General features: G+C 61.0%; 1 protein-coding gene across 1 annotated transcript; it reads left to right on the top strand.

The window, feature by feature from the left end:
- On the top strand, positions 1 to 9133 carry LOC115916369 (neuroligin-2-like). Its single transcript, XM_030970072.1, is given in 7 exon segments — positions 1 to 367; positions 2506 to 2562; positions 3917 to 4066; positions 5313 to 5498; positions 6047 to 6836; positions 8410 to 8639; positions 8642 to 9133. Coding segments are annotated over 7 exon segments (1896 nt in total). The 5' UTR covers positions 1 to 261; the 3' UTR covers positions 9019 to 9133.
- Positions 9134 to 12207: the final 3074 nt, after the last annotated feature.

The following is a 12207-nucleotide window of genomic DNA, read 5'->3' as shown; positions in this document are numbered from 1 at the left end:
CGGCCCCGCCCGGACCCGCCCCCCGACCCGCGCTTCCCGGTGGTGCCCACGCAGTACGGGCGGCTGCGGGGCGCGCGCCGCGACCTCAGCAACGAGCTGCTGGGCCCGGTGCAGGCGTTCCTGGGCGTGCCCTACGCGGCCCCGCCCTCGGCCCGCGCCGCGGGCGGCCCCGAGGCCCCCGCGGCCTGGGGCGGGGTCCGCGACGCCACCGCGTTCGCGCCCGCGTGCCCGCAGAACCTGCGCGCCGGGCCCCCGCCGCTGATGCTGCCGCTGTGGCTCAGCGACAACCTGGAGGCGGCCGGCGCCTACGTGGCGGCGCAGAGCGAGGACTGCCTCTACCTGAACCTCTACGTGCCCACCGAGGACGGTAATGTGCACCTGAGACAGGTGTGACACACCTGGGGCACACCTGGGACACACCTGAGACACACCTGGGGTACATGGGGTACAGCTGGGTGTGAGTGCGGGGCAGTGCAGAGCGAGCACTGCCTCTACCTGAACTTCTACGTGCCCACCGAGGACGGTAATGTACCTGGGACACACCTGTGACACACCTGAGATACACCTGAGACACACCTGGGGTACATGGGGTACACCTGGGGTACACCTGGGGCACACCTGGGGCACACCTGGGGCACACCTGAGATACACCTGGGGTACATGGGGTACAGCTGGGTGTGAGTGCGGGGCAGTGCAGAGCGAGGACCGCCTCTACCTGAACCTCTACGTGCCCACCGAGGACGGTAATGTGCACCTGAGACAGGTGTGACACACCTGTGACACACCTGTGACACACCTGTGACACACCTGTGACACACCTGGGGTACACCTGAGATATGTGTGATACACCTGGGGTACATGGGGTACACCTGGAGATGGATGGGATACACCTGGGGCACACCTGGGGCACACCTGGGGTACAGCTGGGTGTGAGTGCGGGGTGATACAGGGCGAGCACTGCCTCTACCTGGACCTCTACGTGCCCACCAAGGATGGTAATGTACCTGGGACACACCTGTGACACACCTGGGACACACCTGGGGTACATGGGGTACACCTGGAGATGGATGGGACACACCTGGGGCACACCTGGGCACACCTGGGGACACCTGGGGACACCTGGGGCTGTGTGGGGTAGAGCTGGGGACACCTGGGGACAGGTGAGGGGCAGGGACACACCTGGGGACAGGTGAGGGAGGGCGGGGAATGTCAGGAGTGGGCGTGGCTATGGAAATGAGGCGTGGCCAGGTGAGGTGGGCGTGGCCAGGTGAGATGGGCGTGGCCGGGTGAGAGGGGCGTGGCCAGGTTAGGGGAGGGGCTCTACCGCAGCGCTGCACCCCATTGGAGGAACAGACAGGTGGGCGTGGCCAGGTTTGATGGGCGTGGTCAACGTGGGAGGGGCGTGGCCAGCCCCGCCCAGGTGAGGGCAGGAATGGGGCAAGAAATGAGAAAATTGGAGCAAAATGGGGAAATTGAGGGAAAAAATGGCAGAAATTGAGGGAAAGGGGGCGGGGCCAAGGGAGGGGGAGGGGCGGCTCCGCCCCCAAGTGTCGGTCCCTGAAATGGAGAGAAAAAAAAGAAATTTGGGGAAATTTAAGGGCAAATTTGGGCTGAAAATGGAGAAATCGGGAAATGGGGCAAAATCCAGGGAAATTGGGCAAAAAAGGGCGGGAAAATGGGGGAGGGGCGTGGCCTGGTCTGGCCACGCCCCCAACTGGGGGAAAAGGGCGGGAAAAGGGAAAATCCGGGCGGGAAAATTGTGAAATTGGGGTTTGGGGAGAAAATGGCAGATTTGGGCAAAAAGGGGGCGGGGCAGCCCCTCCCCAGCCCCGCCCACATCCCATGACCCCGCCCCCTGCTTGGGGTCCACTCAGTGTCCACTCATTGTCCACTCATTGTCCACTCAGTGTCCATCCCAATGTCCACTCAATGTCCACTCAATGTCCACTCATTGTCCACTCAGTGTCCACTCAGTGTCCATCCCAGTGTCCATCCTCTGTCCATCCCAATGTCCATCCCAGTGTCCACTCATTGTCCATCCCAATGTCCACTCAATGTCCGTCCCTATGTCCACTCATTGTCCACTCATTGTCCATCCCAATGTCCACCCAGTGTCCATCCCCCCCCCCCCCCCCCCCCCCCCAGCCCCATTTTTGGGCCATTTTCTCCATTTTTGGGCCCTTTTCCCCATTTTTCCCATTTTCCCCCATTTCCCATTTTCCCCAATTTTGGGATTTTTCCCCCCATTTCCGATTTTTCCCATTTTCCCCAATTTTGGGCTTTTTCCCCCCATTTTCCCCTCCCCTCATTTTTCTGGGGGGGTTTCTGGAACGTTCCAACTCCTCTTTTCTTGGGGGGGGGTGGAAATTTTTCCCCTCCTCCCCCCCAATTTTTTTTTAAATTTTTTAATTTTACATTTTTTTGTTCTTCCCCCCCCCGCCCCTGCCCCCATTTTCGCTCCTTTTTGCCCCAAATTTTTTTTCCTTTTCTCTCCCCCCGGTCCAGGTTTGCTCGGCAAAAAGCGCGAGGACGGCGCGGCCGGCGGCCCCCCCCCGGACTCAGGTATTTTCTGCATGTTTTGGGGCAAATTCTGCCGTTTTTGGGTCTTTTGCATTATTTTTCTGCTTCTTTCTCCCCCCACCTTTGCTCTTTTTTTTTTTTTTTTTGCTTTTTTTGGGTTTTTTGGGTGTTTTTGGGTGTTTTTTCTTCCCTTCCCCCCCCCCTTTCCCCTCCCCCACCCCCCAAATTCTCTCCCGTGGGGGGGGGGAATTTTTAAAATTTTTCTTTTTTTTTTGTGCCTTTTTTTGGTTCTTTGTGGATTTTTTCTGGGGGGGGTTTTGGTTCTTTTCTTTTTTTTTTTTTTTTCTTTTTTTGTTTTATTGTGGTTTTTTTGTTCTTTTTCTTTTTTTTCTCTTTTTTTGTGGTTTTTTTTGTTTTTTTGGCTTCTTCGCGGGGGGGGGTTTGGGGCAGATTTTTGGTTTTTTGGTTTTTTTGTTGTTGGTTTTTTTTTTGGTGTTTTGGTGGTTTTTGGGGTTTTGTGGTTTTTTGGATGCCCCTCCCCCCCTCCCCTCCCCCCCCTTTGCTCATTGTCCCCAAGGGGGGGGACGTTGCCATGGAAACCGCCCCAAAAAAGGGGAAAATCCCCAAAATTACCCAAAATTACCCTAAAGTGATCCCAAAATGTTCCAAAAATGACCCAAAATGACCCCAAAATGACCCAAAGTGTCCCCAAAGTGACCCAAAATGACCCCAAAGTGACCGCAAAGGGACCTAAAGTGACCCAAAATGTCCCCAAAGTGACCCCTGACCCCAAATCGACCCCAAATTGACTCCAAATTAACCCCAACTTGACCCAAAATGACCCCAAGTGACCCCAAAGGGACCCAAACCCCAAAGTGACCCCAAATGGCCCAAAATTACCCCAAAGTGACCCCGAAATGACCCTAAACGACCCACGATGACCCCAAATTGACCCAAAGTGACCCAAAGTGTCCCCAAAGTGACCCCAAAATGACCCCAAGTGACCCTAAAGGGACCCGAACCCCAAAGTGACCCCAAATGGCCCAAAATAACCCCAAAGTGACCCCGAAATGACCCTAAACGACCCACGATGACCCCAAATTGACCCAAAGCGACCCCAAATGACCCAAAGTGTCCCCAGCTGACCCCAAAATCACCCAAAATTACCCCAAAGTGGCCCCAAGTGACCCCAGGGTGTCCCCAGGGTGTCCCTGCCCTGTCCCCTCAATGTCCCCAATGCCCCCGATGTCCCCGATGTCCCCAATGTCCCCTCAGTGTCCCTGATGTCCCGGATGTCCCGATGTCCCCAATGTCCCCTCAGTGTCCCTGATGTCCCCGATGTCCCCAATGTCCCCAGTGTCCCCTCAGTGTCCCCAATGTCCCTTGGTGTCCCCAGACATCCGTGACAGCGGCAAGAAGCCGGTGATGCTGTTCCTGCACGGCTGCTCCTACATGGAGGGCACGGGCAACATGTTCGACGGCAGCGTGCTGGCGGCGTACGGCAACGTCATCGTTGTCACCATGAACTACCGGCTGGGCGTGCTGGGTGAGGGACATTGGGGACATTGGGGACAGTGGGGACATTGGGGACAGTGGGGACACTGGGGACATTGGGGGGATTGGGGACATTGGGGACACTGGGGACATTGGGGACACTGGGGACACTGGGGACATTGGGGGGATTGGGGACATTGGGGGGATTGGGGACATTGGGGACACGGCAACGTCATCGTTGTCACCATGAACTACCGGCTGGGCGTGCTGGGTGAGGGACATTGGGGACATTGGGGGGATTGGGGACATTGGGGACATTGGTGACAGTGGGGACATTGGGGACATTGGGGACATTGGGGGGATTGGGGACATTGGGGACATTGGGGACATTGGGGACACTGGGGACACTGGGGACACTGGGGACATTGGGGACATTGGGGACATTGGGGACATTGGGGACATTGGGGGGATTGGGGGATTGGGGACATTGGGGACATTGGGGACAGTGGGGACATTGGGGACAGTGGGGACATTGGGGACATTGGGGGGGACTGGGGACAGTGGGGACATTGGAGGGACATTGTGTGTCCTGGCCATGTCCCTGCCATGTCCTGGCCGTGTCCCCAACGTCCCCCCAGTGTCCTGGCTGTGTCCCCAATATCCTTGTGGTGTCCTGGCCCTGTCCCCGGTGTCCCCGCTGTGTCCTGGCCGTGTCCCCACGTTTCCCTGGCGGTGTCCCCAGTGTCCCCTCGGTGTCCTCAATGTCTCAGCGGTGTCCCCAACATCCCTGGTGGTGTCCCCATGATGTCCCCATGATGTCTCCATGGTGTCCCCAACATCCCTGGTGGTGTCCCCATGATGTCCCCATGATGTCTCCATGGTGTCCCCAACATCCCTGGTGGTGTCCCCAGTGTCCCTGGCAATGCCCCCAGTGCCCCTGGTGATGTCCCCACGATGTCCCCATGATGTCCCCAATGTCCCCAGTGTCCCCACAATGTCCCCAACGTCCCTGGTGATGTCCCCATGGTGTCCCCACACTGTCCCCACACTGTCCCCACACTGTCCCCACAATGTCCCCACGATGTCCCCACGATGTCCCCACACTGTCCCCACGATGTCCCCACGATGTCCCCACGATGTCCCCACGATGTCTCCATGATGTCCCCACGATGTCCCCACAATGTCCCCATGATGTCCCCACACTGTCCGCACACTGTCCCCACGATGTCCCTACGATGTCCCCACGATGTCCCCACGATGTCCCCACGATGTCCCCAATGTCCCCCCGGTGTCCCCAGGGTTCCTGAGCACGGGGGACCAGGCGGCCAAGGGCAATTACGGGCTCCTGGACCAGATCCAGGCGCTGCGGTGGCTCCACGAGAACGTCGGGCACTTTGGGGGCGACCCCCAGCGCATCACCATCTTCGGCTCCGGCGCCGGCGCCGCCTGCGTCAGCCTCCTCATCCTCTCTCACCACTCGGAAGGTACCGAAACTGAGGGAAATTGCCCCAAAAATCACCCCGGGGCTTCCTCCTCGTCCTCTCTCACCACTCGGAAGGAACCGAAAGTGCCGGAAATGGCCCCAAAATTCATATCGGGGACACATCAAGGACAAATCCAATCCCTGCGACCCCAGTGACCCCAAACCCTGGTGGAACCCCGTCCCCACATCCCTGATGACTCCAAATCCTGGTGGAACCCCATCCCAATGACCCCAAACCCTGGTGTAGACCATCCCAAACACGTCCCATGACCCCAAACCCTGGTGGAACTCCATGCCCACGTCCCAAATGACCCCAGTCCTGAATCCCCACATCCATCATGACCCCAAACCCTGGTGAGACCCCACTGACCGTGTCCCCCCTTGGCCTCGCCTGTTCCAGAAGGCCCAACCACAATGACCCCAAACCCTGGTGAGACCATCCCAAACATGACCATGACTCCAATCCCCACATCCCAATGACCCCAAACCCTGGTGGAACCCCACCCCACGGCCCCACTGACCCCACTGACCGTGTCCCCCCTCGGCCAGGCCTGTTCCAGAAGGCCATCGCGCAGAGCGGCACGGCCATCGCCAGCTGGTCGGTGAACTACCAGCCCCTCAAGTACACGCGCCTGCTGGCGGCCAAGGTGGGCTGCGAGCGCGCCGACACCGGCGCCGCCGTCGAGTGCCTGCGCCGGCAGCCTTTCCGCGCCCTGGTGGACCAGGACGTGCAGCCCGCCCGCTACCACGTGGCCTTCGGGCCGGTGGTGGACGGCGACGTGGTGCCCGACGACCCCGAGATCCTGATGCAGCAGGGCGAGTTCCTCAACTACGACATCCTCATCGGCGTCAACCAGGGCGAGGGCTTGAAGTTCGTGGAGGACTCGCTGGAGAGCGAGGACGGCATCTCGGCCTCCTACTTCGACTTCACGGTGTCCAACTTCGTGGACAACCTGTACGGGTACCCCGAGGGCAAGGACATCCTGAGGGAGACCATCAAGTTCATGTACACGGACTGGGCGGACCGCGACAACGGCGAGATGAGGAGGAAGACGCTGCTGGCGCTCTTCACCGACCACCAGTGGGTGGCGCCGGCGGTGGCCACGGCCAAGCTGCACGCCGAGTACCAGTCGCCCGTGTACTTCTACACCTTCTACCACCACTGCCAGACGGACGCGCGGCCCGAGTGGGCGGACGCGGCGCACGTCGACGAGATCCCCTACGTGTTCGGGGTGCCCATGGTGGGCGCCACCGACCTCTTCCCGTGCAACTTCTCCAAGAACGACGTCATGCTCAGCGCCGTGGTGATGACCTACTGGACCAACTTCGCCAAGACGGGGTGGGTGGGGGTGGGGGTGGGGGGGAGGGGTGGGGCAAGGGTTGGGTCAACCGTTGGTCAGTGGTTGGGTCATTGGTTGGTCAAGGGTTGGGTCAATGGCTGGTCAAGGGTTGGGTCATTGGCTGGTCAGTGGTTGGGTCATTGGTTGGTCAGGGGTTGGGTCATTGGCTGGTCAGGGGTTGGGTCAATGGCTGGTCAAGGGTTGGGTCAATGGCTGGTCAGGGGTTGGGTCATTGGCTGGTCAAGGGTTGGGTCATTGGCTGGTCAAGGGTTGGGTCATTGGCTGGTCAAGGGTTGGGTCAGTCGGGCGGTTGAATGGTTGGTTGGGTGAGTGGTCAGTTGGATGAAGAGTTGGGTGGTTAAGTGGTCGGTTGGGTGATTGGTCAGTTTTTGGTTGGTCAGTTGGTCAGTCATTGGTCAGTTGTTCAGTTGGGTGGTCAGTTGGGTGGCTGATCAACCGGTCACTCATTGACCAATTGGTCACTCATTGATCAATCGGTCACTCATCGCTCCCTCGGTCACTCATCGATCAGTCGGTCACTCACTGCCCAATCGGTCACTCACTGGCCGCTGCCGCGGTCACTCATTGATCAATTGGTCACTCATCGATCAGTCGGTCACTCATGGATCAGTCGGTCACTCATTGATCAATTTCACCATTATAATGTCACATAATACCATATATCACCTGTATCGCACTCATTATCAATTTCACTCATTGATCAATTGGTCACTCATTGATCAATCGGTCACTCATTGATCAATTGGTCACTCATTGATCAATTGGTCACTCATTGATCAATCGGTCACTCATTGATCAATTGGTCACTCATCGATCAGTCGGTCACACATGGATCAGTCGGTCACTCATGATCAGTCGGTCACTGACCGCTCCCTCGGTCACTCATTGATCAATCGGTCACTCATCGATCAATCGGTCACTCATTGATCAGTCGGTCACTCATCAATCAGTCGGTCACTCATTGATCAATCGGTCACCATCGCTCCCTTGGTCACTCACTGGCCGCTGCCGCGATCACTCATTGATCAATTGTCACTTCCGTCCATCCGTCACCTCTCACCTCTTCGGTCACTCACCGTCACTCACCGCTCGGTCCCCGCCCCCGTCCTCCATGTCCCCCTCGTCCTCATCATCTGTCACCATATCAATGTCACTCATTGTCTCGGTCACTCATTTCGTGTCACCGCCTCTCGCACTCAGCGTCTCATATCATGTCTTCGTCCTCATCGTCGTCGGTCACTCATCGATCAGTCGGTCACTGACCGCTCCCTCGGTCACTCATCGATCGTCGTCACTCATTGATCATCGACCTTATCAACGGCCACGTCCCCGTCACACATCAGTCGTCCTCATCGTGTCACCGCTCCCGTCACTATTGATCAATCGTCACTCGCCCCTCGTCACTCATCGATCAGTCGGTCACTGACCGTTCCCTCGGTCACTCATCGATCAGTCGGTCACTGACGCTCCCTCGGTCACTCATCGATCAGTCGGTCACACGCTATATCTCACTCCGCTGCCCCGTCACCACCCCGCGTCCTCTGCCCGCAGCGACCCGAACCAGCCGGTGCCGCAGGACACCAAGTTCATCCACACCAAGCCCAACCGCTTCGAGGAGGTCGTGTGGACGCGCTTCGACGGCAAGGACAAGCGCTACCTGCACATCGGCCTCAAGCCGCGCGTGCGCGACCACTACCGCGCCAACAAGGTGGCCTTCTGGCTGGAGCTGGTGCCGCACCTGCACAACCTGCACGCGCTGCCGCCCTCCTCCACCACCACGCGCGGGCGCTGACGCCCGCCGCGCGCCGCCGCCGCCCACGCCGCCCGGCGCCCACCGCGCCCGTGCGCCGGCGGCTTCGGCGGCGACGACGAGGACGAGGACGACGGCGACGGCGACGGCGACGGGCGGCGCCGCTTCGCGCCCTTCCCCGGGGACTCGCGGGACTACTCCACGGAGCTGAGCGTCACCGTGGCCGTGGGCGCGTCCCTCCTCTTCCTCAACATCCTGGCCTTCGCCGCGCTCTACTACAAGCGGGACAAGCGCCCCGGCGTGGCGGGGGGGGAGGGGCTGCGGGGGGCGGGGCTGGGGGTGGGGCCTCGGCGGCTGAGCCCGCCCACGGCGGCCGCGCCCTCCTCGGGCCGCGTGGTGGCGACCAATGACCTGCTGGGGGCGGGGCACCACGGGGGCGGGGCCGAGGAGGAGCTGGTGCAGCTGCAGCTGAAGCTGCCGGCCGTGGGGGGAGGGGTGGGCATGATGATGGGGGTGGGGCTGGGGAGCCCCCCGAGGTGCCCCCCTCGGGCCCCCCCGATTACACGCTGGCGCTGCGCAGGGCGCCCGAGGACGTGCCCCTCCCCCACCCCGCCCATCCCCCCGCCTCCTCCTCGTCCGGCAGCGCCGCCGCCCCTCCCCCCTCGCTGCTGCCCCCTCCCCCCACCACCATCACCCTGGTGCCGGGGGGGCTCCCGGCCCTGCCCCCCTTCGGGGCGCCCTTCCCCCCGCCCGGCCACAACAGCGCGCTGCCCCACCCCCACTCCACCACGCGCGTATAGGGGGGGAGGGGCGAGGCAGCCCCGCCCCCCGCTCCCGCCCCGCCCCCAACGCTCCTGAGCCCCGCCTGGAATGGACTGAAAACAAGGAGGGGGGGTAAAACCCCTCCCCCACCCGCCCATCCCCCACCCCGAAAAAATAGAGAGGGGAAACCACCCCAAAAATGGGGGAGCCCTTCCCCCACCCCGGAAAGGACCGGTCGGCGCCCCTCCCCCATCCGCCCCGCCCCCCACCCACCCATCAAAACATGGGGGGGAAAAAAAAACCCGAAAATGGGGGAGCCCCTCCCCCCACCCACCCCCCGTTCCCGCCCCTCCCCCCACCCCGTGGGGGGGCTGAGCCGCATGGGGACCCCTCCCCCACCCTGGGGACACCCCCCCTCCCCCACCCTGGGGACCCCTCCCCAACCCCCCAAAAATAAAAGAACCCGCATGGGAATCCGCCCCTCCCCCACCCCAGCCGGAATTACGGGGGGGGGGTTCGGCCCCTCCCCCATCCCCTGCCCCTCCCCCCCCCCCAAAAAAACCGCGGGGAGCCCCAAAAATGGGGTGGGGGAGGGGCCGGCCCATGGTGGGGGGAGGGGATTTGGAGCCCCCCCCCCCCCAAAAAAAGCTGCATGATCCTGATTGGCTGAGCCAGAACGAGGCCAAACCCCGGGGGGGGGGTCCCAGCCCCGCCCCTCCCCCACCCCCCGATTTTTTTCCCTATTTTTTTATTTTTTGGGTTTTTTTGGTTTTTTTGCCGCTTTCTTGGACGGAGAAATTTGTGCCAAACGTGGGGGGAGGGGCGGCCCGGCCCCTCCCCCCCTCCCCTCCCCCACCCCGGGGTCCCCCCACCCCAACCGCTGCCCCTCCCCCACCCCGGGGACCTCCCCTCCCCCACTCCCCCCCCCATAAAAATGGCCGTGACCTTTGACCCCTGAGCGACGCCATGGAGATGGGGGAGGGGTGTTGATGACGTCATCATGTGGCGCTGAGTCTCCGCCCCCTGTGACATCACTGCTTGTTGTGGTGATGTCGCCGCTATGACGTCATTGGTGACCTTACGACATCGCTGGTTTCCATGGTGACTCAATCCTATGACGTCACTGGTTGCCGTGGTGATGTCCTCTTGTGATGTCACCGGTTGCCATGGCGATGTAGTCCCATGTGACGTCACTGATGACCCTATGATGTCATCAATCAACATGATGGCATCGCCCTGTGACGTCACTGCTCACAACTGCGGTGTCATTACTGTGACGTCATTTGTTTTCCTGTGATGTCACGAGTTGCCATGGCAACATTGCCCCATGATGTCACTGCTTCCCATGGTGATGTCATCTGGTGATGTCACTCGTTGCCATGGTTGCGTAATGACTGTGACGTCATCGGTAGCCCTGTGACGTCGCATATCCACTTGGTGACGTCACCTGATGACGTCACCGGTTGCCATGGCAGCCTCGCCCTATGACGTCATCTGTTGGCACTGTGACATCATTGGTGACCCTGTGACGTCACTGCTTGCCACGGTAACGTCAGTGCCGTGACGTCACCAGTTACCGTGGCGGCATCACCGTATGATGTCACAAATCATGACAGCGGTGTCACCGCTGTGACGTCATCGGTGCCCCCATGACATCACCGGTTGTCATAGCGGCAGCGCCGTGTGACATCGCCGATTGCCGCGGTGACGTCATCCCTGTGACGTCACCGGTTGCCATGGACACCGCCCCCCCCGTTGCCGCGGCGCCGTCACTGTGACCCCTCCCCCGTTGCCATGGAGACGCCCCTCCCCCCTCCCCGCCCAGCTGCCCCCGCCCCTCCCCCACCCCAGAGCTTCTATTTTTATTCCCGGGGGGGCCGCGGGGGGAGGGGCGGGGTGGGGGAGGGGCGGAAGGGAACCCCCCCCAGCGTGGGGGGAAGGGGCGGGGTTGGGGGCGGGGCGGGGGAAGGGGCGGCCCCGCGGGCGTTTTTAATTAAAAAAAAAAAAAAAAAATCCGGAAAAAAAAATCGGAACCCGGAAGTGACGGAGAGTGAACTGCGCGTGCGCGGGGGGGCGGGGCTGGGAACGGAGAGATCCCATTGGCTGAGAGGGCAGGGGGGGGGACTGGGATAAACTGGGAGGGACTGGGAGGAGATTGGGATGGACTGGGAGTGCTGGGATTGAACTGGGATGGACTGGGAGCGAACTGGGAGGGACTGGGACGGACTGGGATAAACTGGGACAAATTGGGAGGAGCTCGGATCAAACTGGGATGGAACTGGGATGGACTGGTCCATACTGGGATGCTCAGATCCAGACTCTGGACTGGTTTGAACTGGTCTGAACTGGTTTGTGCTTATCCCCACTGGTCCATACTGGTTTATAATGCTCCATACTGGTCCATACTGGTTTATCCTGGTCCATACTGGTTTATACTGGTCCATACTGGTTTATCCTGGTCCATACTGGTCCATACCGGTCCATACTGGTCCATACTGGTCCATACTGGTCCATACTGGTCCATACTGGTCCATACCGGTCCGTTCTGGTTTTACGCGCTCGGTTCCGTGCGGGGGTGGGGAGGGGCGCTCGGGGACGTGCGTGGGAACCCCGCGCGGGGGGCGGGGCCTCGCCCACGCCCCTCCCCCGCCCCCTCAGGGCGCCTGCGCGCCGCCCCCTCCGCGCCTGCGCAGAGCCCTCCCCCGTCCGCCCCCTCCCTCCCCCTCCCTCCCACGCCCCTCCCCCCGCCCCGGCTTTTCCCACGCCCCTCCCCCCACGCGCCCCCCTCGGCGGGACCGCGGCGGCCGCGCGCCCCCGCCCCTCCCCCACCGCCGCCA

Source organism: Camarhynchus parvulus, unplaced genomic scaffold, assembly GCF_901933205.1.
Source record: "Camarhynchus parvulus unplaced genomic scaffold, STF_HiC, whole genome shotgun sequence".
NCBI lineage: Eukaryota > Metazoa > Chordata > Aves > Passeriformes > Thraupidae > Camarhynchus > Camarhynchus parvulus.
The sequence above is the reverse complement of the archived record's forward strand: the minus strand, read 5'-3'. Positions and strand labels throughout refer to the sequence as shown.